Below are 26,410 nucleotides of genomic sequence, written 5' to 3' on the forward strand. Positions count from 1 at the left end.
TTTTATGATGAGCATTTTTATGGTCTGCATCAAGAAGGTTTCTTACCAAAAAATCCATACTTCATTAGGACTCTCTAGCCCCTGTTCTGACATTATTTTGATAGATGTTTGTGAGGCACCTACAACGGGCAAGATACCTCCATTGTATTTTGAGTGACAGTCTGTCAAGGTGGGTTTGAAGTATGGTTTGTCAGTAGGTGGAGCTACAGAGCACCAAGTTACCTGAGCATTATTACCACCATCTAGGTGTTTTTCATTTCAACTCTCCACAAAACATACAGAAAAAAACAATTAAAATCACCTAGAGGGTAAGTCACGAGTTGGATTTCTCTCCAGTTTTTCATCTCGATAAGAAGATTGTGCTGAGTCCTGTAAATGGCAAGTGGAAGGGTGTAAAAACAAATCTAGGTTCTAGCCTTGGCTCTTTTATCAGCTTCCTGAGATCAAGGGACACCTCTCTCAGTCATTATGGACTTGGGTATTAGACTTGATGAGTCCTCAGGTCACTTTCATACAACAACAGGATTCTCACAAGCCCAACCTCTTCTGTACAGGGATTTGCTCCTTAGAAGTTACCACACGTCATCTAGTTTTCCTCCTCTGAGATTCTTTCCATGGTGCCTTTAGTTCTTTGGATGAAAGGTGTGGCAAGGGGGTAAAGAAAACACACGGACAGTTTGATAGATCCACCTTTAATTTAGTCATTTTCCAGTATTCATACTAGGGTTTCTTTGAAAGGAAAAAACCAACCAAACAACAACAAAAAAAGAGGCTTGCAGAAAATAATGCCAAAGAGGCTCCTCAGAGCCCACTCTAGACAACCCATTCCAAGAAAAGATCCAAAAAGGGTCTTTTAATTTGGATTCTGGGATGCAGTGTTAGGTGTATTTCCATCTGTTCTGATAAAAGGACCACTCTACTTTCTTCTCTTAGGAAACGAGGAAAAATTCTTTGCCCAACATGCTCGTCACTCATATATAAATGGTGACAATTGGCAAAAAACTTACAAGTAATTTCTGTTACAAAATCAATCAGGCCGTGGTGCGCTGAGTCACAATGATCATTTCCGCTTTCAGGTGTGGGAAAGGGATGTGCGGAGAAGGTAGTTTTTAGAGTGACTTGCTACTACTTAGGCTGAGGTAAAGGTAAGATGAGAAGCTCCCGCTCACTGGGAAAATCTGACTTGTCAGGCCAACTACTCTTGCAGTCGGGCAGAATATACTTTGAAGTGTCTCTGAAACAAGCATAGAAAACAGGACCTGGGACCGGCCTTGGGGATTCTGAGTAACAAATGTGACCAAGGTTGGCTGAATCCAGGTTGAAAGCTGGCAGCTAGTGGTTGACTTGCTGATATAAACAGTGTCAGTAGTTCAGGTCTTATATTTCCAGTGCCCACTTTCAAAACAAGAATGCTTGTAGTCTCAAACATGCTGGCTTCTGTGACTTCTGACTTCTGTACTGACGAAAAAAGCACTATTCTTAGGAATAAGGAGTAATGGTTTTGATCCTGGATTTGCTTCTTACTCACGGAGAGATACTGTACAAGCTAATTGTACTCTCTAAGCTTCATGCTCCTCAGGTGTAAAACGGTAATTCCTCTCCTCTAGATTTCACAGTGGGTTGGTGATATTACACTGAGAGACAAATGCAAGGAAGTACTTATTAAGAACATAATGTATGGACTCGGGCTTTTGTACAATAAATAAATCAAGCTGAAATAATGCAACCTTCTCAGAAGGTCATACCATGTACCTCTGAATTTAAAAAACAAGCAAAAAACCCAAATAACACTTGCTAGAATAGTCAGTGTGGTCTCTTGGGAAATAAATAGATTAAACACAATAAAGCAGGTACCATCTCAGTGACAAATGAATGATAATCATCAACCTATTTTTAGGAGATCTGAACACAAATTGGTTCAAATGGCATCCCAAGGATTATAAGCCTAAAACGTCTACATATTACTTTTTAAAAGGGGTGGGATAGATGAAGTGAGCACCTGTGACAGTAAGGACTTCAGAGAGAGACACAAATGAAACACCCACTTGCCAAATTGCTACTTACCTCAATCACATTTGTGTGAATAAATGAGGCCGAGTGTGCCTCACATAATTGAGGATTCAGATAGCTATGCCTTCTTGTGTGCTCTTTTTTTTTCCCACAGAATTTTGCTGATGGGATTTAGAACATTGCTCTATTTGAAGGCTACAAATCATTATTCATCAGATGAAGCCAATGATCAGGTATACCAAATTGTGTGTCCCCAAACTAATCGTTCCCTTGTGAGGAAAGCTGCCTTAATAGGAGTGCGTGGACCACAAGATAGAAAAGACTTTTTGTGACTCGTTGAAACTTCCTATAGAAACCCCACCAATTTCTTCACCTCCTGGCACACGGGATATGCTAATTCTTTGGCTTTTGCTGACCCAGCTTGTAAAACCTTCTCTAAGTGGTCCTTGTTCGTCTTCAGTTTTTCAATTTCCCTCTTAATTGGAGCAAATTTCTCAATCACAGCATCTGCCACCACCAGCTTGTAGCGAGCGGTGTCGATGCCAGCGCTGCGGCAGACCACCTCCTCCACAGGGAGCCCTGTCACTGCTGCATGGATGGCCACCAGGTTGGACACGCCCCCTCGGCTGGCTGGCTCATAGGTGACCTCCGAGGTGAAGTCCGTCACAGCCTTGCGGAACTTCTGCACTATCTCCTCCGGGCTGTCTGTTATTCTGACAGTGGCCAGTTTATCAGGGTCTGATTTTGACATCTTGGCAGACGGATCACGCAGGGATTTTACCTTCTTCATTGATGCTAGGTAAAAACACCAACACACACGTACGAGAAACAAAAATCAAACAAAAAAACAAAACAAAAGAGTAAACACCAATAGGAATGTCAGTGTCTAGATCTTAAAAAGTGCCAAGAACACCAAATAACTTTATTATTTTTATCTGATTATACTCATTGTAATAAATTAGCAATTTCTATAAGCATGAAAGTAAAGGTGTCTGAAATGTGTAATAAAATGTTAATATTTTGATCATATTTTCATGCATCTGTTAATGCATATATAAACATAAAAACATATAATCTTACACAAATGAAATTGTATCAATCATACTGTTTTTGCTGTGCATACCTATTAAAAAAAGTATTGTCTATTTCCTTCTTCTCTGCTCTTCCTTATTGGCTAATCACCCCCTGCCCACAACCACTGCCCTTCCTACCCCCATGCCAGTTTTCACAACCTGCGGCATCCTTCCATTTCTTTACCCATGATTATATAAGTAATTACCAACACACACACACACACACACGCAAGAGTGAGAGAAGTGACTTGTTTATTGCTCTGATAGAATCAAGATGTTAAGCTGTGCTTCATAAAACCTGTGTTATTAATAATTGCCTAATTTATGGCTATTACAGAAACATATAAAGTTGAAATAGGTAAAATAACAATTAGCCAAAGCATTAAAATAGTCCTCGTTGCTAAAAGAAGGTTGATTTCAATGCATGGGGTGCCCTGAATTTATTTGTGTGAACTGTTGGAATAACTTAGTAATTTATATCCACCTTATGCTTCTAAATTGACACTAGGCACATGTTATATTCTTTAAAATGCAGCCACCTTAATAAAGATGGGCAGAGCTTAGGTTCAGTGATCTCCGCCCCTGCCACAAGTTTACACTGCTACCAAAATGTTGATAGAGATTTACAGCTTTTTCTCTTGAGAAGATTCCAGACTAGCATAGCCTTGCAAGCAGATGAGGTTTTGGATTCAGTAGGTAGATTGTACATTCTATCTCAGTTGTGTATTTAAGAAGGCAAAGTGCGAGGATGATCAATGCCCTCTTGTTTTATCTAGATTATGATCCAGCAGTTCTCACTCTTATGACTTTTGTTCTACTGTGAATAGAGAAGGCAAGGTCAGCTGGCTTTGGAACCGGAAGAGCTCAATGTAGGGCCCAGCTTTGCCACCAGCTAGATACGCGACTTGGATACAAAGTCAGGCTTGCCAATCCTTAGTTTACTCATCTATGAAATAGGGAAAGATACCTGCTCTACCAAATGAGATATGTTTATATATATACACACATATATATATATGTGTGTGTATATATATATATATATATATATATATATATATATATGATACTCTATAATGAAAATGATTATTTGTAGTTTCTAGTCTCTCCCATACTTTTCAAACTTTTGGTTATTTTAGTCAATAATCCAATGAGGTCTACTAGTCCTACATTACAGAAAAAGATGGGATTCTCATTATAAATCCTGAAATCTGTGCACGACGAAGCCAAGTTTAGTCCCAAGAAAGTTCCAAGCTTCTCAGTCCGTTATCCAATCCTCTCTTCAAAATGCATCCTGATTGAAAAATCGTATGTTTGTTACTTACTCAGAATGGACCTGGGTACTGGGAAGAACTCCCCGTACTTCTTGTTAAACCCCTGTGCTAGATCCTGAACTAGCTCCATGTGCTGGACTTGATCCTCCCCAACAGGAACGTGTGTGGACCTTTAATAAAAGACAGACAGAGAAACTCAGCAAGGCTCCTGCTTATACTAAAATGATATTGCAAGCAGATGCATTTCCCATGCCTATTTCACTGCTCATGTTCAACAAATGTTCACCAGCTACGGAGGGAGTGTTGAGACCCAAGTCTTTATCTGTGTATCAGACAAATGGCAAGGAGACATTTGTCTACTCTAGTTCTGTTTCTTCCACAGCAGAAGAATACAGCCTTCAACAGCAGGGTGACAGGATCTTGCTGGGAGGGAGGAATGGTATCTTATATAGCATATGTTCCAAGCATAAGTGTATTTTAAACCACTCCTCTTTCCCTCACCCAGTTAGCACATATTATCCTAGCTTTGACCAGATGCTTTTTACTTCAGAGCTTGCACTCACACTTGAAAGACACTCCAGCCCACTCTTCACATCAAAGATGGCAGAAAGCTCTTTGGGCAAGAGTTTTCCTTCCCTGTCACACAGCGAGTAACTCAAGATCTTTTTGGAATATGCTCTTTCGTTTTCAAGTAAATTGTAATCACAGAACAATTAATATACTGCAGGGAACTTAAATGAACAATATCTATTAGTACAATGTTGATGGATCTCCAAAACAATGTTGAATGAAAAAAAGCAAGTCGCAGAAGACGTGTAGAGTACATGAACATTTATCTTAAAAGTACATATGACAATATTATATATTGTTTATAGATGCATACATAAGTATAAAAACATACTGGAAGCTCCTCTACAAATTCATGATCATAGCTGCCTCTAAAGAAGGAAAGAGAATGGGTCTGGGGAAAGGAACAAAGGAGACCTTGATTTTAGCTGCAATATTTTATTTTATTAAAAAATGAAGATGGGGCTTCCCTGGTGGCGCAGTGGTTGGGAGTCTGCCTGCCGATGCAGGGGACGCAGGTTTGTGCCCCGGTCTGGGAAGATCCCACATGCCACAGAGCGGCTGGGCCCGTGAGCCATGGCCGCTGAGCCTGCGCATCCAGAGATTGTGCTCCGCAGGGGAGAGGCCCCAACGGTGAGAGGCCCGCGTACCGCAAAAAAAAAAAGAAAAAAAAAATGAAGATGTAAAATGAAAATTATCAACATATAAGGACTTTATTTATAATTAGTTTAGTCCCATATATAAAGATTGCAGTGTTGGATCATGACGAGGTACATCAAACAAGGGAAGAATTAACCATTATAGAGAAGTCTTGATGGGGAAAATGTTATACTGAAATATTAGTGGGGAAGGAGGCAGGTGACTTTAAGTATTTAATGTTTGGCTGGGAGTTGACATTTGATAGTCTAGTTAATAAAGTGCTGCAGTATCTTGATCAAGGAAGTTTAATATTCTGCCTGTGAAAGCAGCAGCCTTAAAGTAAACTTGAATATTTAAATGACAATTGTACATATGAGTAGAATAGCAACTATTCAAAACAACCACAGAAAAGAAAAACTGCTAGAAAACTACGGTACTTTGTTATAGAGAGAACCTCCTAGCCTCATGGTTAATTAGTGGTCCTTGAAAAACTGGAAGAGATATTATTTTCCTTGTGAATTACTGTCCACAGGCTACTGGTTTATTGAAAATAGTTGTGTAGAGCATGAGGAAGTGAAGATAGTTTTGACTATCATAAAGACTAGCTACTTTATCCCTGATTTAAAGCTATACTACAAAGCTACAACCATCAAAGCAGATTATACTGGCAGAAAAACAGACACACAGATCAATGGAACAGAATAGAGAGCCCAGAAATAAACACATGCATGTACAGTTAATTAATCTATGACAAAGGAGGCAAGAATATACAATTGAGAAAAAAAACTCTCCTCAATAAATGGTGTTGGGAAAAATGGAAGGCTACATGCAAAAGAATGAAACTGGACCAGTAACTTACACCATATACAAAAATTAACTCAAAATGGGATTAAAGACTTGAATGTATGACTTGAAACCATAAAATTCCTAGAAGAAAACATAGGTGGTGATCTTCTTTACATTGGTCTTAGGGATATTTATTTTGGATCTGATTCCACAGGCAAGGACAACAAAAGCAAAAATAAACAAATGGGACTGCATCAAACTAAAAGGCTTCTTTTTCATTGACTTTCTTTTTTTTGTTTGTTTTTTTGCGGTACGCGGGCCTTTCACTGTTGTGGCCTCTCCCCTGCGGAGCACAATCTCCGGATGCGCAGGCTCAGCGGCCATGGCTCACGGGCCCAGCCGCTCCGCGGCATGTGGGATCTTCCCGGACCGGGGCACGAACCTGTGTTCCCTGCATCGGCAGGCGGACTCTCAACCACTGCGCCACCAGGGAAGCCCCCTAAAAGGCTTCTTTGTGAAAGAATTAAAAAGTAAAGTGCTGAAGGTGAGAGAATGAAGCAGGATAAGACCTGGTAGCAGTGTATCCTGGTGACTATTCTTTTTCATGTGATACATCTGCTCAGAGAATGAAAGAGCCAGGCAGACAGGAGTAGGAGAAAATCTAAGGCAGAAATACTAACCTTAGATAGTATTGTTGTGTTGCTTAGTTGAGCAACACAAACAATTGCGCTAAGTGCACAGTGCACTATTCTGCTCTCCTGTTGAATTCTGAGCAGGGAATTCAACTAGCGTCCAGGTAGACAGAAGGTGGACACAAGGGCCTTTCATAGATTTTGTCTATGGGCAGACGCTATTTGAATATAGTTTTCTTGTTCCAATATGGATTTTAAAAACCCAACACATAAAAATCAATTGATCAAACAGACAAGTAAAAGGCCCCAATAACAGGGCCTATGAAAAATATCGTGGAACAAAGGAAGGGGAACTTTACCCTTCAGACCCTGAGGAAGGTCAAACATTTGAAAAGCACTTTTACAAGAAACAGTTCTGTCTTGTTTTTTTTTTTTTGTGGTACGCGGGCCTCTCACTGCTGTGGCCTCTCCCGTTGCGGAGCATAGGCTCTGGATGCGCAGGCCCAGCGGCCATGGCTCACGGGCCCAGCCGCTCCGCGGCATGTGGGATCCTCCCGGACCGGGGCACAAACCCGTGTCCCCTGCATCGGCAGGCGGACTCTCAACCACTGCGCCACCAGGGAAGCCCCTAGTTCTGTCTTGTTTTTTAAAGAAAATTGCTGGGTAACCTCAATAGGATTAAAAAATGCATGGCTGTTATGAGACATGAGCAAGAAATCGCAAAAGGAGAAAAACATAGGTGGTGACAGAAAACAATAAAATGAAGGGAAAGTGAAATGATGAAATAAAACCAAACACATAATAGAAGAAATGGGAGAAGTAGGAGCAGAATCCTAAGGACAGGTCATAGCAGTGACATGGATAAGAAACTTGAGGCTCTTCAGGAACTCAGAGCAAGAGGAAAAAAAGAAGTGTGATGAGCAAATGACAGGTTGGAGGACCATGCTCTGATCTAAGATTATGGTCCTCCTCAGGAAGACATCAAGATCATCTGAACGAAGCAATAACCTCAGACAGAAGGAGGATTTACTGAACTAAGAATAAACAAGTAAGCAAACAAAACTGAGTATCGAAGGAACTCAACAAGTTTCAGGAAAAAAACACTGGAGAATCACACCAAAACACAACCAGAAGAAATTTTAAATGACAAGGTAAAGAAAAAAATCCTATAGGCCACAGTCAGAAAATAAAGACAAAAATAAGAGAAATCAGGTTGATAATACAATGGAACAATGTTTATAGGGTTGTGAGAAAAAAGTATTAAAAACCTAGCCAAGCTGTGTTTTATATGTGAACTATAATAATAATGATGATGATGATAATAAAGTAGCTAATAGCTACTGAACACTTCCTATATGCTGTACACTTTGTTAAGCACTTTTAATGTATTGTTATTGTACTTAATCCCATTTTACTGATGAGGCAAGCTGAACAGAAAGAAATTCTCAGGCATGTAAAGGACTGGAAAAAAATTTGAAGCAAATCTACAGACTAAAGAACTCAGAAATGGAGATGCCAAGGTATAAGGACTGGCTGTAAAGACTAAAAAACATAAAGTCTAAATTTTGGTTACAATTTGAAATAGAAAATGATGTAGTCTAAAATCAAGCCATTTAAATAACAACAATCTATTGAAAATCCCAGGTTAGTTTACAAAATCAAAACGAAGTGTGAGTATTGACTGAGGATCTACAAGTGTGATTAATAACCCATCTTACCACATGATATCATGATAACATTTTTATTTGGAATGATCAGCAAAAGATTCAAAAACACATATTTGAAAAGAGAGAAACTGGCATAGAAATGGACAATGGCCAGACATTATATGGCCAAAAAAACTGACCCAAAACCTCTGGAGCAACTAGCTCAGGAGGCCAAGCCACAGTCTCTGCAGCAATGGGCCCAGCATGGTCAAGACTTGGTCAATGACTGCCAACGTCCCAGTTCTTTGTCCTAGCTTTGTCCAACTCAGGACCAACCAGAGAAAGTCAAATATGCTTCCCAAACCAATCACATAAGATGCCTCGTTTCTAGTTAGTCAGCCTCCAGCTTCCCCGTGGCAACAACCTCTAAACAGAGCATCCCTGAAGACTTTCTTTCCTATAAGGCCTCTGTACTCCCCTGCTTGCCTGCGGAACACAAGTGATGGTGGCTGAGTCTCTTGCTGTGACAAGTTCTGAAAGGCTGTTTTCTCATTTGGGTGGTCTTTGTTTAAAGATGGTCACTGCTAGAATTAAAAACAGAAAGCACACCTTCCAAACCATTGGAATACATAAAAGCAAAAAAACCACAATCTATATAGCAAAAGGCAGAAAACAAAGAAGACATTAAAATCAATAAAAACAGAAAACATTTAATGATGTGGGAAAATATAAGCCAAAAAAAATAAACAAAACCCAGGATGCAAGCTTTTTGGAAAATACATATAATGTACATTCAGATAAAGGAGAGGCCATAGTGGTTAGAGGGGGCGCTCTGCTGTCAGGCAGTTCTGGGGTCAGATTCCTGCTCTGCCACTCACCAGTTGCGTGTTCCTGGGAGAGGTATTCAACCTAAATCTGTTTCATTTTTAAAGCTGACTAATAATAAGTTCCTACTCATGGGGTTGCTTGATGAGTGAGTAAAATAATGCATGCAAAGCTCACAGTTTGGTGCCTGGTAGACAGTGTGCAAACAAGAAATGTTAACTTCAAAAACTGGTTTGGAGGAAATGCACCAATATGTTAAAAAGAACAGAAATAGTAGCAGTGATTTTTAATTTTTTCCTGTTGAATAGAGAATGCTTAAATTATAGTAGAACATTGAAATGAACCTGTGAGAGACCATTGACTCTCCTACTACTAGACCCTATAGGTCTACAGAAGACAGAAAACAAAATGGTGTATCCTGGAAAGTTTACAATTCAAGTGTTTAGGGCAGGGAGCTGGATCTATTGAACATATTGCTCTTCTATCCTACCAGAATGTTCCTCCCTTAAATCCTGCCTATTGTTGCCTTGATTTCAGGTCTAAGCTTAAATATCACCTCTTTGGAGAAGACATCCCTAACTACCACCTCCACAGTTGGCTTCCCCCTCTTATTCTTTTTCACAGTATCTTATTTATTTTCTTTATAGTATTAACCCTAGTCTAAGTATTTTACTTCATTTGTTTGTTTATTTAATTGTATGTTATTTTCTCTCCTGCTATCAAATAAGCTTTTTGAGAACTTGTCTTGCTTTTCAATCTATTTCCAACGCCTACTAGATTTGCCTGGTAGGTACGAGAAACTCAACAAATATTTCTTCAATAAATGAATGATCTTAAGAGGAAGTAAGTATAATGTATATAGTTATATACCAAGAGAAAAATTATAATAAAATCAGCTTATGATCAGACTGAATCTAAATCATAGCTCCAACAGCTACTAGCGAGTTACCATAGCCAAGTGTCTTACTGTTCCTAAGCCTCCATTTCCTCTACAAAATGAGGATCAGAATGGTGTGTACCTCTTACTGTTGTTTCAAAGATTAGATGAGCTAACCAAGCATAGCACAATACTTGATAGTAAGAGCTCAATCAACACTGGCTATAACATATAGTCATTAATATCTGATACCATGAAGGACAAAATGATACAAGAAAGGTATATTAGGGACCTTGATGTGAGGTACCTTGTGGCCTTTTTCAAACCAGGACCATTTTCCTTTTTGATAGCTGACTCATACCACGAACATAAATATCAACATAAAATCCCAGAGACAGTCACAGACCTGGGCAGCAATCCTGATTTGGGAAGAAGAAATATTTCAAACTGATAGTTTATATATCTGATTAGGTTATACCCAAATATAAATGGTATGTTATAGGAATTCTAAGGAGTCTTTTAATTTAAGGAAAACAGAGATAGGATAATGAAGGCAAAGGGAAAATCCAGGGACCATGACAAAGGATCAGAAAGTAGTTTCTCTTCTTCTAAGGTCAGTAAATAAATTTAGGAAATTCTACAAAATGATTGTTAGGCCATGTCCAGTGCTCTCTTCCACACAGCCTGGAGAAGAAAGTCACTGGCTTGACAAGTGGCGAAAACAAAAATGTTCCTTTTTATGTTTCCCTCCTGTCCACAACCCTGTACGTGCTCCTCTCTGAGATGTACGTGCACACGCCCACCTTCCTAAATTCCTGTCCTTTGACTGGACTTTGCACTCCTGTCTTGTAATTATAGTGAGGCTGACACGCAGAGGTTACCTTGACTCCCCCAAACCAAATTAGCCAACAGGGCAGGTTAAAAAGCAATTACAGTAGCCCATAGGAAATCACAATGGACTGCAACTAACACAGAAAAAACAATTACCATAATCAATACACTTTAAGCACATCAAAATGAATATTTCCACATGTCAAAATGGTTCCAGATTCACCAAGCAACCAAACTAAACAGAAAACACATTTAGTTTTCATAATGACTCTGCATGTGTCTTTGCCTTATGTCGGATCCTAGCCTCTTTTCTTACAATTCTGTGAGGTTTTTCTTTTTCAAAAAAGGATTAAAAAAATTTTAATTTTTTTCACCTGGACCTATTGCTCCACTTGGCTTTTTCATCTGATTTTAGTTTGTTTGTTTCTAGTCTTTCCTCCCTCTGCTCCAGCTGGTCCTTTCACCTCCTGTAATTTATCTTGGCCCTTACTTCTCATCCATTGAGTTTACACTCTACATTAATTCAGTCTGTCTTTGATTCTGCTCACTTATGGGGCTGATTCTCTTCACATTTCAACCTCTCTACTCACACTCTTCCTCTCACTTCAAATAATTTAGTGCTGTTCTTTTAAAATTTATACCCTACATAATGATCTCCATATTAATATGTCTTCTCTTTTTCCCCATTTTCTTTTTTTTTTTTTACTTACCCTGACTGTACTTTCTTAGACACAACATAAAACAAAAGTCTTTCATAATTTTGATTGTTACAACTTCTGTCACACAATAATGCGTCTGATCATCTTCCTTGGTGACTAAACCATTTTTTTTTTGCTTAGTTCCTTGTGGCATCTACGTTTACTTGGGATCCACCCCACCCCTCTGGCAGAATTAGTGTCCAGATGAATAATCATTGCCTACAAATATCTGCTCACAGAGATTTGTTCTCTTACTTTTTTTCCTACTTCTTTGGCTGTGTTTATGCATTTTCGGCGCTACTGCCTTTAACCAGCCTGGCTGCGATAGGAGTTTGGTGCCGTTTTTCCTTTTGTAAAGGATGAATTCACCACCACTGGTTGCTTGTTGGCTATATTGTAATGACTCTTTAATTTAGCAATTATTTATTGAAGACCTATGCTATGCAAGGCCTGGTGCCAGTACTATGAGAGATATAAAGAAGGTTTTAACTTCTAGGGAGTTAGCTTCCAAGAGGAGAGAGAACACTAACTGCAGCTATAAATTCTTCTGGCTAGTCCTCTTACAGTATTCCCTATCTCAATGAATGGCAACACCATCAATCTAGCTGCATAAGTCAGGAACCTGGGGACATCCCTGATAGCTCTTTCTCATACACATCCAATCCATTACGAAATCTTATCCACTTTACATCCTAAAATCTCTTAAATTTGTCTCTTCTCTTCATCTTCACTGTCACCATCATGGTCTAAATAGGCTAATGAAAGAGCCTCTTAATAGACTACCCTGGCTGCTCTTGTGCCCCTATAACTCATTCTGTGTATTTTAATTAGTTCTTTTAAAAGTACAAATCAAATCATTTCACTCTGTCCTTAAAAGCGCACAAATAGCTTCCCCCTGCTTTTAGGAGAGTGTACTGGATTGTCTCTTGACCTCTCAGCATCATTGTTTCCTTCTACGTTATTTCTTGATTTTCAGGGGCTAGCAGCCTGTAAGCTACATTTCTCAGACTGCTTTCCAGTAGGGTTCTGGTTTACTGTAGGCGCTTGTCTGAAAGCTCAAAAGTGAAAGAGAAAGAGAAGAAATGATTGCTTTGGCTGTTGTGGGTAAGTATGTGAACCTCAGCAGAGTACTGAAATGACATTTGGCCAGCAGCTTTCAGAATCTCATAAACATTCAGGACACACTGACTTCACAAAGAAAGAATGTAATGCAAAAACTAGATGTCTCCAAAGCAGTTTTAGGAATGAATTATCTCAACTGTTCTCAATGGCAGTGGTCTGATCCTCAGACATTACAGCAACTCAGCTTCTCTCTGGAATTACCAAGTCTGACGTTTCCGACCAAACATCTTACTCTCTGTACTCTTGGCTTGGGGTTGGTTTTGGTTCTGCTTACTCATAGTTCCTTGAGGCCTCTGTTTCCACATTTTCCTTTGTCATTTCAGCTTTTGCTTTCACTATCTTCTTATCCTCTTCCTGTATTTCTCTGTTCTAGTTCTTGAGAAAGAGAAACTGAGTAGCCCAGGTAATCACTCTCATCTCTAGTTGAGCAGACTTAGTGGTACCTCTCTAAAACTTCTTTTTTTTTTTTTTTTTTGCGGTACACGGGCCTCTCACTGTTGTGGTCTCTCCCGTTGCGGAGCACAGGCTCCGGACGCGCAGACTCAGCGGCCATGGCTCACGGGCCTAGCCGCTCCGCAGCACGTGGGATCCTCCCGGACCGGGGCACGAACCCGTGTCCCCTGCATCGGCAGGCGGACTCTCAACCACTGCACCACCAGGGAAGCCCAAACTCCATTTTTTATCTGTAAAATGGGAATAACACCACTTAACTGTCTTACAGAGCTGTTGTGAGAATCTGAATAGATAACGTATGTGTAGCAGCCAGTATGGCACCTAGCAAATAATGCTCACATGTGAATTCCTTCTTCCCTTTCCCTCAAGTCCATGCACAGTGCATTTTTCTAGATTAGTGGCCTTACAGTTACTTAACAAGTATTTGCTGTATGTTAATAAAAACTATGTATGTGTGTATATATATATGTGTGTGTGTATATATATATATATAGAGAGAGAGAGAGAGAGAGAGAGAGAGAAATATTTACTTAATATATATATCTAGCTATTGGAACTTAGATATTCAGAATAATAATGTAGATATAAAATAAAAAATTATAAACATTTTTTCTGAGTATTTGTCTCTCTTCAGATACCTGCTATTTTACTATGCTCTCAAGCTTAAGATGGTCTCAGGTCTCCATTCCTGGGTTCCTTACGAAGTTCTGCCAAAACAATTACATTAATCTCTCAAACACTTACCTGGAAGGCTCCTCTTCCATTCCCTTCCCTCTTGTTTGTTCTCCACCCCACCATGTACCACTCAATTCTCATGCTGATTTTGACAAAAGCAAACATGAAATCTATAACTGCCCTGCACATCAACATTTTATGAAGAGGCCACATACACATTTTCTGGTGAGAGAAAATATGAATGTTTTTTGTATCTATTTTTATTTTTTGTATTTATCTATGTTTATAATGTATATATTCATAGACACTCTAGTTATGATATTTTTCAAAATCCAGAACTATCTGAAGCAAAACCAAACAAAAAGTAACCCCAAGTGCTTGAGCTCTGTTATAGGCAAAACAATGGTACAGGCTAAAAATCAGACCTGGGTTTGAGTCCTGCCTCTGCTACTTATTATCAAGCAATTAGGAAATTTCTAAACTTGGAAAGAAGCACAGTGATACAGATGAGAACTGTATGTTAGCAGAATAAACGTTGTAGTAGACAGAGCTGATTTTATTGTACTTGTCTGCACACTTTGCAGTGGTCCAAATGACACATATGCCCTGGTGTGGCAATGGCGCCCTGGGGAATAGTCTGAAGGAAGATGGCAGGAGGAAAAAGCTCAAAGGAACAGAGTCTATGGGATGGAGCATGGTGGCTGGTAGCAGTATGTCCAGCCTAAGACCAGACAGGAAAGAAACGTAGGGCTATCTCCCTTTAGAAAAGGAGCATGCAGGTACCAGCTCCACATCTTTGATCTAATCGTGACATTGCAGGGAGATAGTTTCTAGGCTAAGGTAGGAGACAATCATCTTGAATACTGATAATTACCTAGTTTTGTAGAAAAATACTTTTGTCTGTTTAACAAGTTATATATAAAATATCAGAAGCCTGATGGGGATAGAAAAACATACGCCATGAAAATTTTCTTTTCAGAAAATAGGAAAAAGAAAGGCATCTTATGGCATTCTTAGTACATATTCTAACCACCAAATAGATCAATAAGCGTTAAAGAAGGAATATTTATAGTATGGGAATTTTTTTGCTACTGGGAGTAGGCTGGGGTTACTGAGGCTGGAGAAGTACTTATCCTTGGAACCCTTAACCGACTGTGAGAACCTGCTGATGTTGGGCAGAGTAAGACAGACAGGAAGCTATTGGAAAGCTCTTGGTGTTTACCTGCCCCCTCTGAAATAATTACTGTTTTGTGTAAGAAAAGAGGACATTCTCAACTTCAGGCTTGGGTTGAAAGAAAGGTAGATGATATGACCGATTTGGGGATGTTAAGGAGATATTTCTGCCAATATCAGCCTTTTAAAATGTTGCTTGCACTCTTAAAATGTTTGTATTGAGTATATACTAGGTGATATCAATGCATACATAATCTGTTTAATAACCCCCTGAGCTATGTCCCATTAATGCACTTTATGAATGAAAGAAACTGCAGGATTTTTATCATTCTGACAATTGTATTTTCGGGCTCCTGATAAAAATAAATTCATCATCACTTTGTTATATGTTATCTATATTGCTCTGGTTGTTCATGTGATGACCTTGTTTCCTAACACAACGACTGGCTCCTTAAGGAAGGTGAGCACTGGCCTCGGGAGACCATAGTCACGCTCTGAGGCTCCTCTGTCCACTGTCTGGCTGCATGGCTTGGGCAGATTGCTTAACCTGCCTGGGCCGCATTTGTAAAGCAAGGGAGTCGAAGAAGAGGCCCTTTAAAGTTCCTTCCCACTCTGTGCTCCATGGTATCACAGAGGGCAGTCATTCTTGTTCAAGTTTACTCTTTTTCACAGCCCTGAACTCACAGGACTCCCCCATTATAGCTCTTGAACTGTTGAAGAAATCTGCTGTTCTGTGTGCTTCCAAATCCTGGTGCTGAAAAATCAGCCTTTGGTTCTATGGAGAAGTAGCCCTTGAAAACGAAACTAGACATAAGCTTGTAATAGTCAAAGACATCATCATCAATCATAGCCAAGTGACAGATTTCATTTTAATCCTTTAATAATGATTTTTCTCATCTTTACAGGTGACAAAATCAAAGTTCTTTACAGAACCTTTCTAAGTAAATATGCTACTTCACTGGGAAATATATTATTAGACCCTCATTAGACTTTCATTTGCTGCTCCTGGAGAAAAGTGTTCTAGATTTCCCAGGATAAGTCAAAAGTTACTTATTATAAATAATAAATGCTATCAGGGGTCCAGCATTCAAGTTAATATATCAAACAGACACATAATCCTAACACATAAGTTTGAATCAGAATTAAAGATAGATTGCATGTACTAATGGACATTCCTCATATGTAAAGTTAAGCAGCTATTCTTCTAGCTGTTTCCATCATAATTGCACGAGGGCTCTGAGGTCATGTCACAAGGTACATATACTGTCATCTCCATGCTATTATCACATTTACATGCAAAGAATTCTAGTTTTACCACAGAAGAATCACTATTTTGTTTTTATAAATTTATTTTATTTTTATTTATTTTTGGCTGTGTTGGGTCTTCATTGCTGCGTGCGGGCCTTCTCTAGCTGCGGTGAGCGGGGTCTACTCTTCGTTGTAGTGCATGGGCTTCTCATTGTGGTGGCTTCTCTTGTTGCAGAGCACAGGCTCTAGGCACGTGGGCTTCAGTAGTTGTGACTCACGGGCTCTAGAGCACAGGCTCAGTAGTTGTGGCATACGGGCTTAGTTGCTTCGCGGCATGTGGGACCTTCCCGGACCAGGGCTCGAACCCATGTCCCTTGCATTGGCAGGCGGATTCTTAACCACTGCGTCACCAGGAAAGCCCAGAAGAATCACTTTTATGGGGTCAAGGTTTTAGGGGAAAGGGGTAAAAAAGACCCATATAGTTTCTCTTTTTCCTCAGAAGCTTTCACAGTAGCAAGGTTTGGCCATGACTGTATGCTGACTGGGAGGCTTTATCTCTAGAAGGCCAAATGGGGGCCGAGGGAGGTGATGTGGGGATCGGAGGGAAGAATCGGGAGAGGAATGGGGTCAGAAGCCCTGGCCAGCCCTCCAGAGAGCGCACGTATCCTCTAGTTGTATAGTTTTGAGACCTGTAAGTAGCAGCAGTAGCTGACTTATAGATTATGGGTCCAAGAAAAGTGAGGGCACCCTATACCATGTTGAAAAACTTGATCTCAACCTGCAGGTCCAATATAGTAGCCACTACAACAGGCAACTATTTAAATTGAAATTAATGAAAGTTAAATACAAGTTAAAATTCAGTTCCTCTGTCAACATTTCAAGCGCTCAATAGCCACATGTGACTACCGGCTATGGTCTTCACGCAGGTAGAGAACATTTCCATAACTGCAGCAAGTTCTATGGGACAGCATTGCTTGAGAGTCTCGATTATACAAGAAATCAACATTTAAAACTCTTGAAGTGTAATTATTACTAGGGAAGGATATATTCTATAGTGGTTAAGAGCACAGATTTTGTACCCAAACTTTCTAGACTCAAATCCTGGGTCCAAGCCTCGCTAGCACATGACCTCAAGCAAGTTACTAACCACTCTGAGCCTAAGTTTGCATATCTGTAAACTAAGGATGATGATGGTATAGTTTTACAAGGTTGTTGTGAGGATTAAATGGGTTAATGTATGTAAAGCACTTATAATTCTTTCCAACACATGGCAAGTGCTATTTAAGGGCTACTTCTCTTTTTTTTTTTGCGGTACGCGGGCCTCTCACTGTTGTGGCCTCTCCCGTTGCGGAGCACAGGCTCCGGATGCGCAGGCTCAGCGGCCATGGCTCACGGGCCCAGCCGCTCCGTGGCATGTGGGATCTTCCCGGACCGGGGCACGAACCCATGTCCCCTGCAGCGGCAGGTGGACTCTCAACCACTGCGCCACCAGGGAAGCCCTAAGGTCTACTTCTTAATATTATTAGTTTCACATTAAAACATACTTCTATAATTTAGTATTATTACCAGGGAATAGACACAAATAGATTCATGTGTCTGATCCTTTCTGTACCCATCTTTCCCCGTGAACCGAATCTTTTTGAGATAGGTGAGACATTCTCTTGTCAGCATGACTACATCTAGGACGAGGGGTGAACTCTGCTCCTTACTTGTACAGCAGAACGTCAGCTGCCTGGAGTACTGGGTAGGTGAGCAGGCCCATGGTTCCATTCTGCTTCTCCTTGGCAGTCTTTGCCTGCGGGGGTGGAAAGAGAGGAGGGAAACAAATCCGACATGAACCTAATTATAATGCTAAATTAGGAAATCTTTAAAGCAAGCAAGGGGTGATTTGAAGCCACCTGTAACAACATTCTATCTCAGTTCCTGTTAGTAACTCTGGCCATCTTCTGGCTGGCTTGTCTCCATGCTCCAGCCTTGGGCAGGAATAAGGTGAATCTGCTTCCCCACTGCCCCTTGAAACGATCCTGCACTGCCACTATATCTTTTTCATTTTATTAAAGTAAGGACATAAGATTTTCTAGGTTCCAAATCAGATAAATTCTAGATTTCACAGGGAAGGTCAGAAAAAACCATGAAATTAAATTTTTATAAATTAACATTAGTTAACATCAAATTGTTTGTGGAAACTTCCCAGAAAGTCTCACACTCTGCTATTGACAAAACTGTAATGTTCCCTTAAAATCACATTAAAACAAAACAAAAAACCAGAAAATCATGGCATTAAAAACAATGAAACTAAGAGAAAATTTCATCTAACCAATCCTAATTATCTGTCCTGAGAGTAAAGTGATCCAATAAACAGTACAGGTGGTATAAATCAAAATATTTCCTTAACAGGGAAGCTGATGGAAACACTGGAGGTGATACTAGAAATATTTAACAACTGGCGAGCACTGGGTGCTGAATGTGAGCCCTAGTGATACTAACTCCCTTGCTGCAGGGAATCTGGCTTTTTGAGCAGAGCTACTTATTAGCAGGGACTATTGTGTGCAGTTCACTGGTAATTGCTTCTAAGGCCTAGGTATATCATATCTTGTAAAATGATAAATGGATATTTTGGTATATTTTGGTGTGTAGATAAGTTTTATTTGTTGAGTTAATATGAATCACTTCCCTGAAATCCAAAGATTCCTGAATGAAATGAACAACTCAATTTATAAATCTGCATGATTCTGAGGACCAAACTCACGTGCTCACAACTCGGGGTTCCCCAACCAAAATGCAGACACACCCTTTGAGACTGGGTCTGAAAACAACAGCTTCTCTCTTTAATCATCTTAATGTTCCATAATTTAGTTACAAATTTTTCTAGTTACTTCAAGTAGTTTCCGGCTTACAGCACCACTAATGCTATAGGCCATTCATAGGAAATTTGAAAGTTTGATCATACAATTCCTTCAGTACACCTTATTACTACGTTCATGATAAAGGCCAGTTTGCAATGATCATAGGGTAATTATAATAAAAATTTAATTTGGGGGGCTTCCCTGGTGGCACAGTGGTTGAGAGTCTGCCTGCCAATGCAGAGGACACGGGTTTGAGCCCTGGTCTTGGAAGATCCCACATGCTGCGGAGCAACTAGGCCCATGAGCCACAACTACTGAGCCTGCGCATCTGGAGCCTGTGCTGCGCAACAAGAGAGGTCGCGATAGTGAGAGGCCTGAGATGAAGAGTGGCCACCGCTTGCCGCAGCTAGAGAAAGCCCTTGCACAGAAACGAAGACACAACACAGCCAAAAATAAATAAATAAAAGTAAAGGAATTCCCTTAAAAAAATTTAATTTGGAAATGAGCAAATGGGAAAAGAACCCAGTCTTTAAAAATTGCTACTGTCGGGCTTCCCTGGTGGTGCAGTGGTTGAGAGTCCGCCTGCCAATGCAGGGGACACGGGTTCGTGTCCCGGTCCGGGAAGATCCCACATGCCGTGGAGCGGCTAGGCCCATGAGCCATGGCCGCTGAACCTGCGCGTCCGGAGCCTGTGCTCCGCAACGGGAGAGGCCACAACAGTGAGAGGCCCGCGTACCTCAAAAAAAATTTAAAAAATTGCTACTGTATTAGATTTATAGTCTTTTTATATTAGAATACTGGACCTTGAAACTACAAAGGAAGTGGGGAGGTGTGGAGAGCCCTATTACTTATTGGATGCCTATTATGGGCCCCAGATGCCTCACATCTGTGCTATCTCATCAATCCTCCAAATAACCCTGACCTCTCCAGCCCTGACCCTACCCTTCCTCCCCCCTGTTTTGTCCCTCACTGCCCCAATCAAAACCAACCTAGGGGTTCTTAGCTCTTCCCATAGAACTGGAACCTTTCTCTCCTAAAACTTTTTACACTTTGTTTGTTTACCTGTCTGTTCCCAAATAAACTATAAGCCTCATGAAAGGGGCTGCATCCATCCATCTTGGTAACTGTAATACCTCCAGGCCTTAGTGTGATATGAGACTAGCAGAAGGCATCACCAGTATTTGTTAATGAAGGAATGACCATAGAAGGCAGTATACCATGCTCTACAGTTAAGACTGGCTTTGAAAGCCATGTTTTCCCCAAAGATAAGAAATCATGGACTAGTAGAAGCCTTCTTCAGAATCATTCACTAGTAACGTGTTACCAGGAGGTCCTTAGACACTATTTTAAAGTGGGAGGGACTTCTCTGGTGGTGCAGTGGTTAGGAATCCACCTGCCAATGCAGGGAATACAGGTTCGATCCCTGGGTCAGGAAGATCCCATATGCCGCGGAGCAGCTAAGCCCGTGCGCCACAACTACTGAGCCCGCGAGCCACAATTACTGAGCCTAGGTGCCTACAGCCCATGCTCCACAAGAGAAGCCACTGCAATGAGAAGCCTGCACACCACCACAAGGAGTAGCCCCTGCTTGCCCCAACTAGAGAAAGCCTGTGCGCAGCTACGAAGACCTAATGCAGCCAATTAAAAAAAAAAAAAAAGTGGGAGCATTTCCCATTAAATCAGTTCTTATAAAAGGATTTCAGCGTTCAGTGTTCAGCTTAGCATTACCATATTACGATAAAATGGGAAAGTCTTGCCCCAAACCAAAATACGGTAGAGAACATTACAAAATTTTGTTTTTAACTCCTGGCAGGTAACGATTCTGCAGCATTGCCAGTACCTCCTATTTAGACACTGCCATGTTAAAGCTCTGTCTGTTTCTCTCTGCAGCATATGTGAAGCCTTCTAAATAGGAAATCAAAGCCTTTTGAGGAAATTAATGGCCCTGAAAATATGCTGGAAAGATGCTTGATACTGATATCAGTGTTGACATAGTGGTGGGCCACCTACCTTCAGGTTATCCAATTGCAAAAATACATGGGAGTAAAGTACTTTGAATTACCCAATTTATATTTCTCTGCTGAACTTCTTAGAAAAAGAACAGGCTTAATTTTTCTGTGGGTTTGAACTGTTGCTTGGACTCAACTTGTTTAAATATTAAATAAAATATGCTGTCTCTTCTCCCCACAATGAAAACGTTCTGGCCTTAATGCCAGTTAATTCCGGTGGAGGCAACTTCAGAGTCCAGTAATCCAGAAATGGTGATTGTTTGTTAATTAGAATGTGGCATGTTCAAAGTCATTACCAAGTCTATGTAAAGGTCACTCAGGACCGACCATGCACAGATAAAATCAAATAATTAATAAGCTGGATATTTTCATCCAGTTTTTCAGTTGGAAAGAATCTTAGAGAACGCTCTTACTATCTGTTTCATACCCTGAGGCGGTGAGGTTAAAGATGCTGGTCTAGCTAGCTGCTAGAGTAACAGACCAGGGAGGCCAGCAAACTCAGGATTCCCAGAGCCTAACACAAAAATAAACAGAAAGAGGAAAAATAGCTGCACTGGGAACTGAACTTCTTTCTGTTTATTAATCAGATCACTGGCATTTACCTTCCACTGGTGTAAATGTTGTAATCGGGGTAGTCTGACCATGCAGGTAAGGATCCAACTTAATTGTGTGTGTTCAGACACCTGAAGAAATAAAACAGAACATTAACAAAGGTGGTCAATATCTTCTTGCATATAAGGCAAAACCAAACAGACAACAGGTATTACCTTGGCTAAAAATACCGCAAATGAAGGTAATTAAAAAAATTAGGGGGGCTAATTCATGATGCATAGAATTTTAGATGAAGAAGACATCTTCAAAACTACCCAATACCATTACTATTCTAGTGTTTAAATTCTCTTCACAACATCCCTAGCTAGCAGCTGACAGTGAGAGGGTTTCATTATGTCCTGAGGCATCTATTTCAGCACAGGGCATCTAGTCAATATTTTATAATAACTTTGTATGATGTGTAATCTATAAAAATGTTGAATCACTATGTTGTACACCTGAAACTAATATAATAAGTCAACTATATGTCAATTTAACAAGCCAATGTAATTAAGAAGACACACACACATGCACACACACACACATGCACGCATGCACACTGGTCAAATCCTCTCTAAACGAATTCTAAATATATGAAAGCAGTCGTAATATCTTACATGTAAATGGCAAAGAAAGGTACTGGACTTAAAGACTGAGTCCTTTAGACCCACAGAAATTTGAAATTTAGGAATCACTTATCATCTGAAAGCATGTTTTTAGATAGTTTCTATTTCTTCCTTTTTTTTTTTCTTTTAAGAAGAGGTTTAGTCAACAAGAAAATATAACCTTTTCCCAATTTGTTTTTGTTTTAACCAAATTCAATCAAGTCACCAAATCTGGCAACAATTGGGATGATTCTTGGGTCCAGGCCAGGTTCTAATTGGTGACCTAGAATTTAAGGCCTATGCATCCTGTTTCTGGACCCTGGGGATTCCGAGCCCTTCATCCATTGTGGCTTTTTGTGTGTGTGCCCATCTGATTTCCTTAAAAAGCAGAGGCTGTTGCCAGCTCTGAAAAGTGGCCCCAAATGTGTTCTTTGTGGGTTTTGCAAATGGAACATAAAGGAATGAAGCTGAATCAGCCCAGGCCTATTTTACTAGCAAGGAATCGCCATCTGGCATAAGATAATTTCTCGTTTTTTTTCCTCAAGTCATGGAGAGGGAAGAGCTGTTTTTCACATGTTTGACAAGGAATCGCTTTTAAAGTTTTGCAAGTCGCTGGGTTGAATCTGTCATCTTTCTTCCAAGAGGCATTTGGGATTCATTGAGGGCAGTGACTTTGACAGCACTGTCCATGCAAATTGCTAACTGCTGCTGTAAACAAACAGCTATCAGACAGAAACAGTAACCCTGGATGGAAGCAAGAGGATTATAGTTGCTTCCAATCACCAAGCAAAACACATTCCCATTAGAACTAATAAAACAAGAGCTGTTTTTTGACATGAAGAAGTAGGAGAGATTTTTTTTTTTGCTTCTTTACTGAATTGGGGAAAGGAATAAAAACACAGAATATAACCATGGACACGTGGAAAGAGACAAGATGATTCCTTTCCTTCAACTAGGGCTCAAGAGCTCAGCTTTGGTGATATGCAAACAGCTACCATGGTGTCTCCATGAAGTCAAGTATTTTCCAGTAGCTTTTTATTTGGCTATATGGAATGAAACTTATTGAATATTCTGCAGAGATCTTCCTGGTGTTTCCAAATAATGTGGCATTGATTAATTCAATTATCCCTATTTGGAAAAAGTTAAGTAAAAGGTCAAAGGCAATTAATTTTCACAATTTATCTATAATATTATAATTTATAACATAAATTAATATATCATTAATAATTACACAAGAAGGTAGTATACTTTAGGATTTAGCTCTCTTAATTTATTCATATTCATGGCAACTGCTTGGAAAAGGTCAGATTTCAATCTGGAGAAAAGTGAAAATGGTATTAAATATAGTACATTCTGCCTTATGTTGTGAAATCACAAACAAAATAACAATATAATCTGGTTTAGCCACAGAGAAACAAAAGCATGGAACAATAAGGTGGTCTGTTGACCGTCCACAAATAAGTCAGCAGTGATTAAAGGTTTCTGACCTCCTAATTATAACAAGTAAAGACATGTATTCTTCAGTTAACAGCAGTTTTGCTCATCTTGTTCACTGTTGTAAAACAAGAATCTGGCACACTGTAGGTGCTCAATAAATATCTGTTGAATGTATGAACAATAACAAAGGCTGCAGAAAGAATGGTTAGGACCAAAAAGAATCCATTAGATTTAGCAATGGACTTGTTGGTGATCCAGGCAAAAGCAGGTTCAGGGGAGTGATTGGGATGAATGCTAAATCTATTATAGAGGGGTGGGTTGAAGCGTGACTAGGAGGCAGAATATGAAGGCAGATGTACAAGAAGTATAGCAGAGTGGATAAGAACTCTCTCTCTGAGCTTAGGCTACCAGATCTGAATGCTAGTTCTGCCACTCAGTAGCTGGGTAACCCTGTGTAAATGACTTAACCTCTCTGTGCCTCAGTTTCATCATTTATAAAATGAGATTAACAACAGTATCCACCTGACAGTGCTTAGTACAGTACCTAGCACACAGTAAGCACTCAATAAATGGTAGTTATTATGACTATAGATAACTTTTAGAAAGACTCTTTTAACTTTTTATTCTGAGATAATTATAGATTTGCATACAGTTGTAAGAAATAATACTGAGAGATCCAGTACACCCTTCACCCAGGTTCCCCCAGTGGCAGCACCTTGCATAAATATAGTGCAATATCACAACCAGGAAACTGAATTTGATACAATCCATCCACCCTATTTAGATTTCATCAGTTTTACATGTACTCATTGTGTGGGTGTATTTAGTTCAATGCAATTTTATCACATGTGTAAGACATTTCTTTTTTAAGGAGTATAGAAATAAAGGTAACTAGTAGGGATTAAGAATAAAAATTTTGTTTTGTTTTGTTTTGTTTTGCGGTACGCGGGCCTCTCACTGTTGTGGCCTCTCCCGTCGCGGAGCACAGGTTCCGGACGCGCAGGCCCAGCGGCCATGGCTCACGGGGCCAGCCGCTCCGCGGCAGGTGGGATCCTCCCGGACCGGGGCATGAACCCGTGTCCCCTGCATCGGCAGGCGGACTCTCAACCACTGCGCCACCAGGGAAGCCCTTGTTTTGTTTTTTAAGGTGGGAGAGACCTACATCTTCCACTGAAATAGGAGGAGGAGAAATAAATATAGATGAGGATCTATCTTGTGGGATAGGAGTGGAGAGCAGAAAGTGAGAGAACTTCAACTCTAATGAGTTCTGTTATCTCTGAAAACAGAAGACAGGGTGATTAGAAATAAATGGGGTAAGAAATATACTCAGTGGAATTGCTGGGTTTGAAAGGAAGGAATAAAAGATATTTTGGAATAGAGCTGTCTAAGACTTGATGCTTTGCTGGTGATTTTGTGAATGAAAGAGGACAATCATCTGTAAAATACACTCATGGGGAAACACTGGTATTCTTCAGGGTAGACTAAAATGTTCTGCCTAAATATTTTAAAATTTTTAAAAATTTGCAGAAAAAATTAAATCAGTTGATTGCATCTTTCCTTTGGTCAGTAAGGATTTTTAATACGATCTAAAAAGTACTAAACATAAAGCAAAAATCTTGATAAATGAAACTACATTAAAATTAATGATGTCTCTTTATCAAACACCACCATTAAAAGAGGGAAAAAAGGCAAGTCAGAGTGGGAGGAGCTATCTGCAAACCTATACAGATTATACTGGTACACAGACTATGTAAAGAATTACCTACAGGGCGTCCCTGGTGGCGCAGTGGTTGAGAGTCCGCCTACCGATGCAGGGGACACGGGTTCGTGTCCCGGTCCGGAAAGATCCCACATGCTGCGGAGTGGCTGGGCCCGTGAGTCATGGCCGCTGAGCCTGTGCGTCCGGAGCCTGTGCTCCACAACGGGAGAGGCCACAACTGTGAGAGGCCCGCGTACCGTTAAAAAAAAAAAAAAAAAAAAAAAAAGAATACCTACAAATTAATAAGAAAAAAGCAGATAACCTTATACAAATTGGCCAAGTGCATTAAATGCAAATTAAAGTCATACTGTGATACCACTACACTCTCACCAGAATGATTAAAATGAAAAACCCAAAATACTACCAAGTATGGCAAGGATATTGAGTAAACAGAACTCTTATACAGTGCTGTGGGAATGTAAATTGGTCCACCAACTTTGAAAACGGACTGTATCCACTAATGCTCAGCATTCATGTAACGTATGACCCAGGTATTCCATTTCTAGGTATATACCTAACAGAAATGTTTACATACGTTCACAAAAATACCTGTGCAAGAGTATGCTGTAACAGCACCATATTGTAAGTAATCCGAATGTCCACCTACAGAGAATGTATAAATTGTGGTATATTCACT

At 40.1% G+C, this 26,410-nt stretch overlaps 1 protein-coding gene across 1 annotated transcript in view; it reads right to left on the reverse strand.

Annotated features, from left to right (window-relative positions):
- Positions 1–676: 676 nt before the first annotated feature.
- Positions 677–26,410, reverse strand: part of WARS2 (tryptophanyl tRNA synthetase 2, mitochondrial) — an 88,195-nt gene continuing 62,461 nt past the window's right edge. Inside the window, exons 3-6 of the mRNA XM_060027943.1 lie at positions 21,984–22,064; positions 18,236–18,321; positions 4,406–4,524; positions 677–2,805 (exon numbers count right to left, since the gene is read on the reverse strand). Coding sequence (XP_059883926.1) covers positions 2,357–2,805; positions 4,406–4,524; positions 18,236–18,321; positions 21,984–22,064 — 735 coding nt within the window. The 3' untranslated portion in view covers positions 677–2,356. The remainder of the gene's footprint in view (positions 2,806–4,405; positions 4,525–18,235; positions 18,322–21,983; positions 22,065–26,410) is intronic.

The sequence above is a fragment of the Delphinus delphis genome, chromosome 1, assembly GCF_949987515.2.
Source record: "Delphinus delphis chromosome 1, mDelDel1.2, whole genome shotgun sequence".
Lineage (NCBI taxonomy): Eukaryota > Metazoa > Chordata > Mammalia > Artiodactyla > Delphinidae > Delphinus > Delphinus delphis.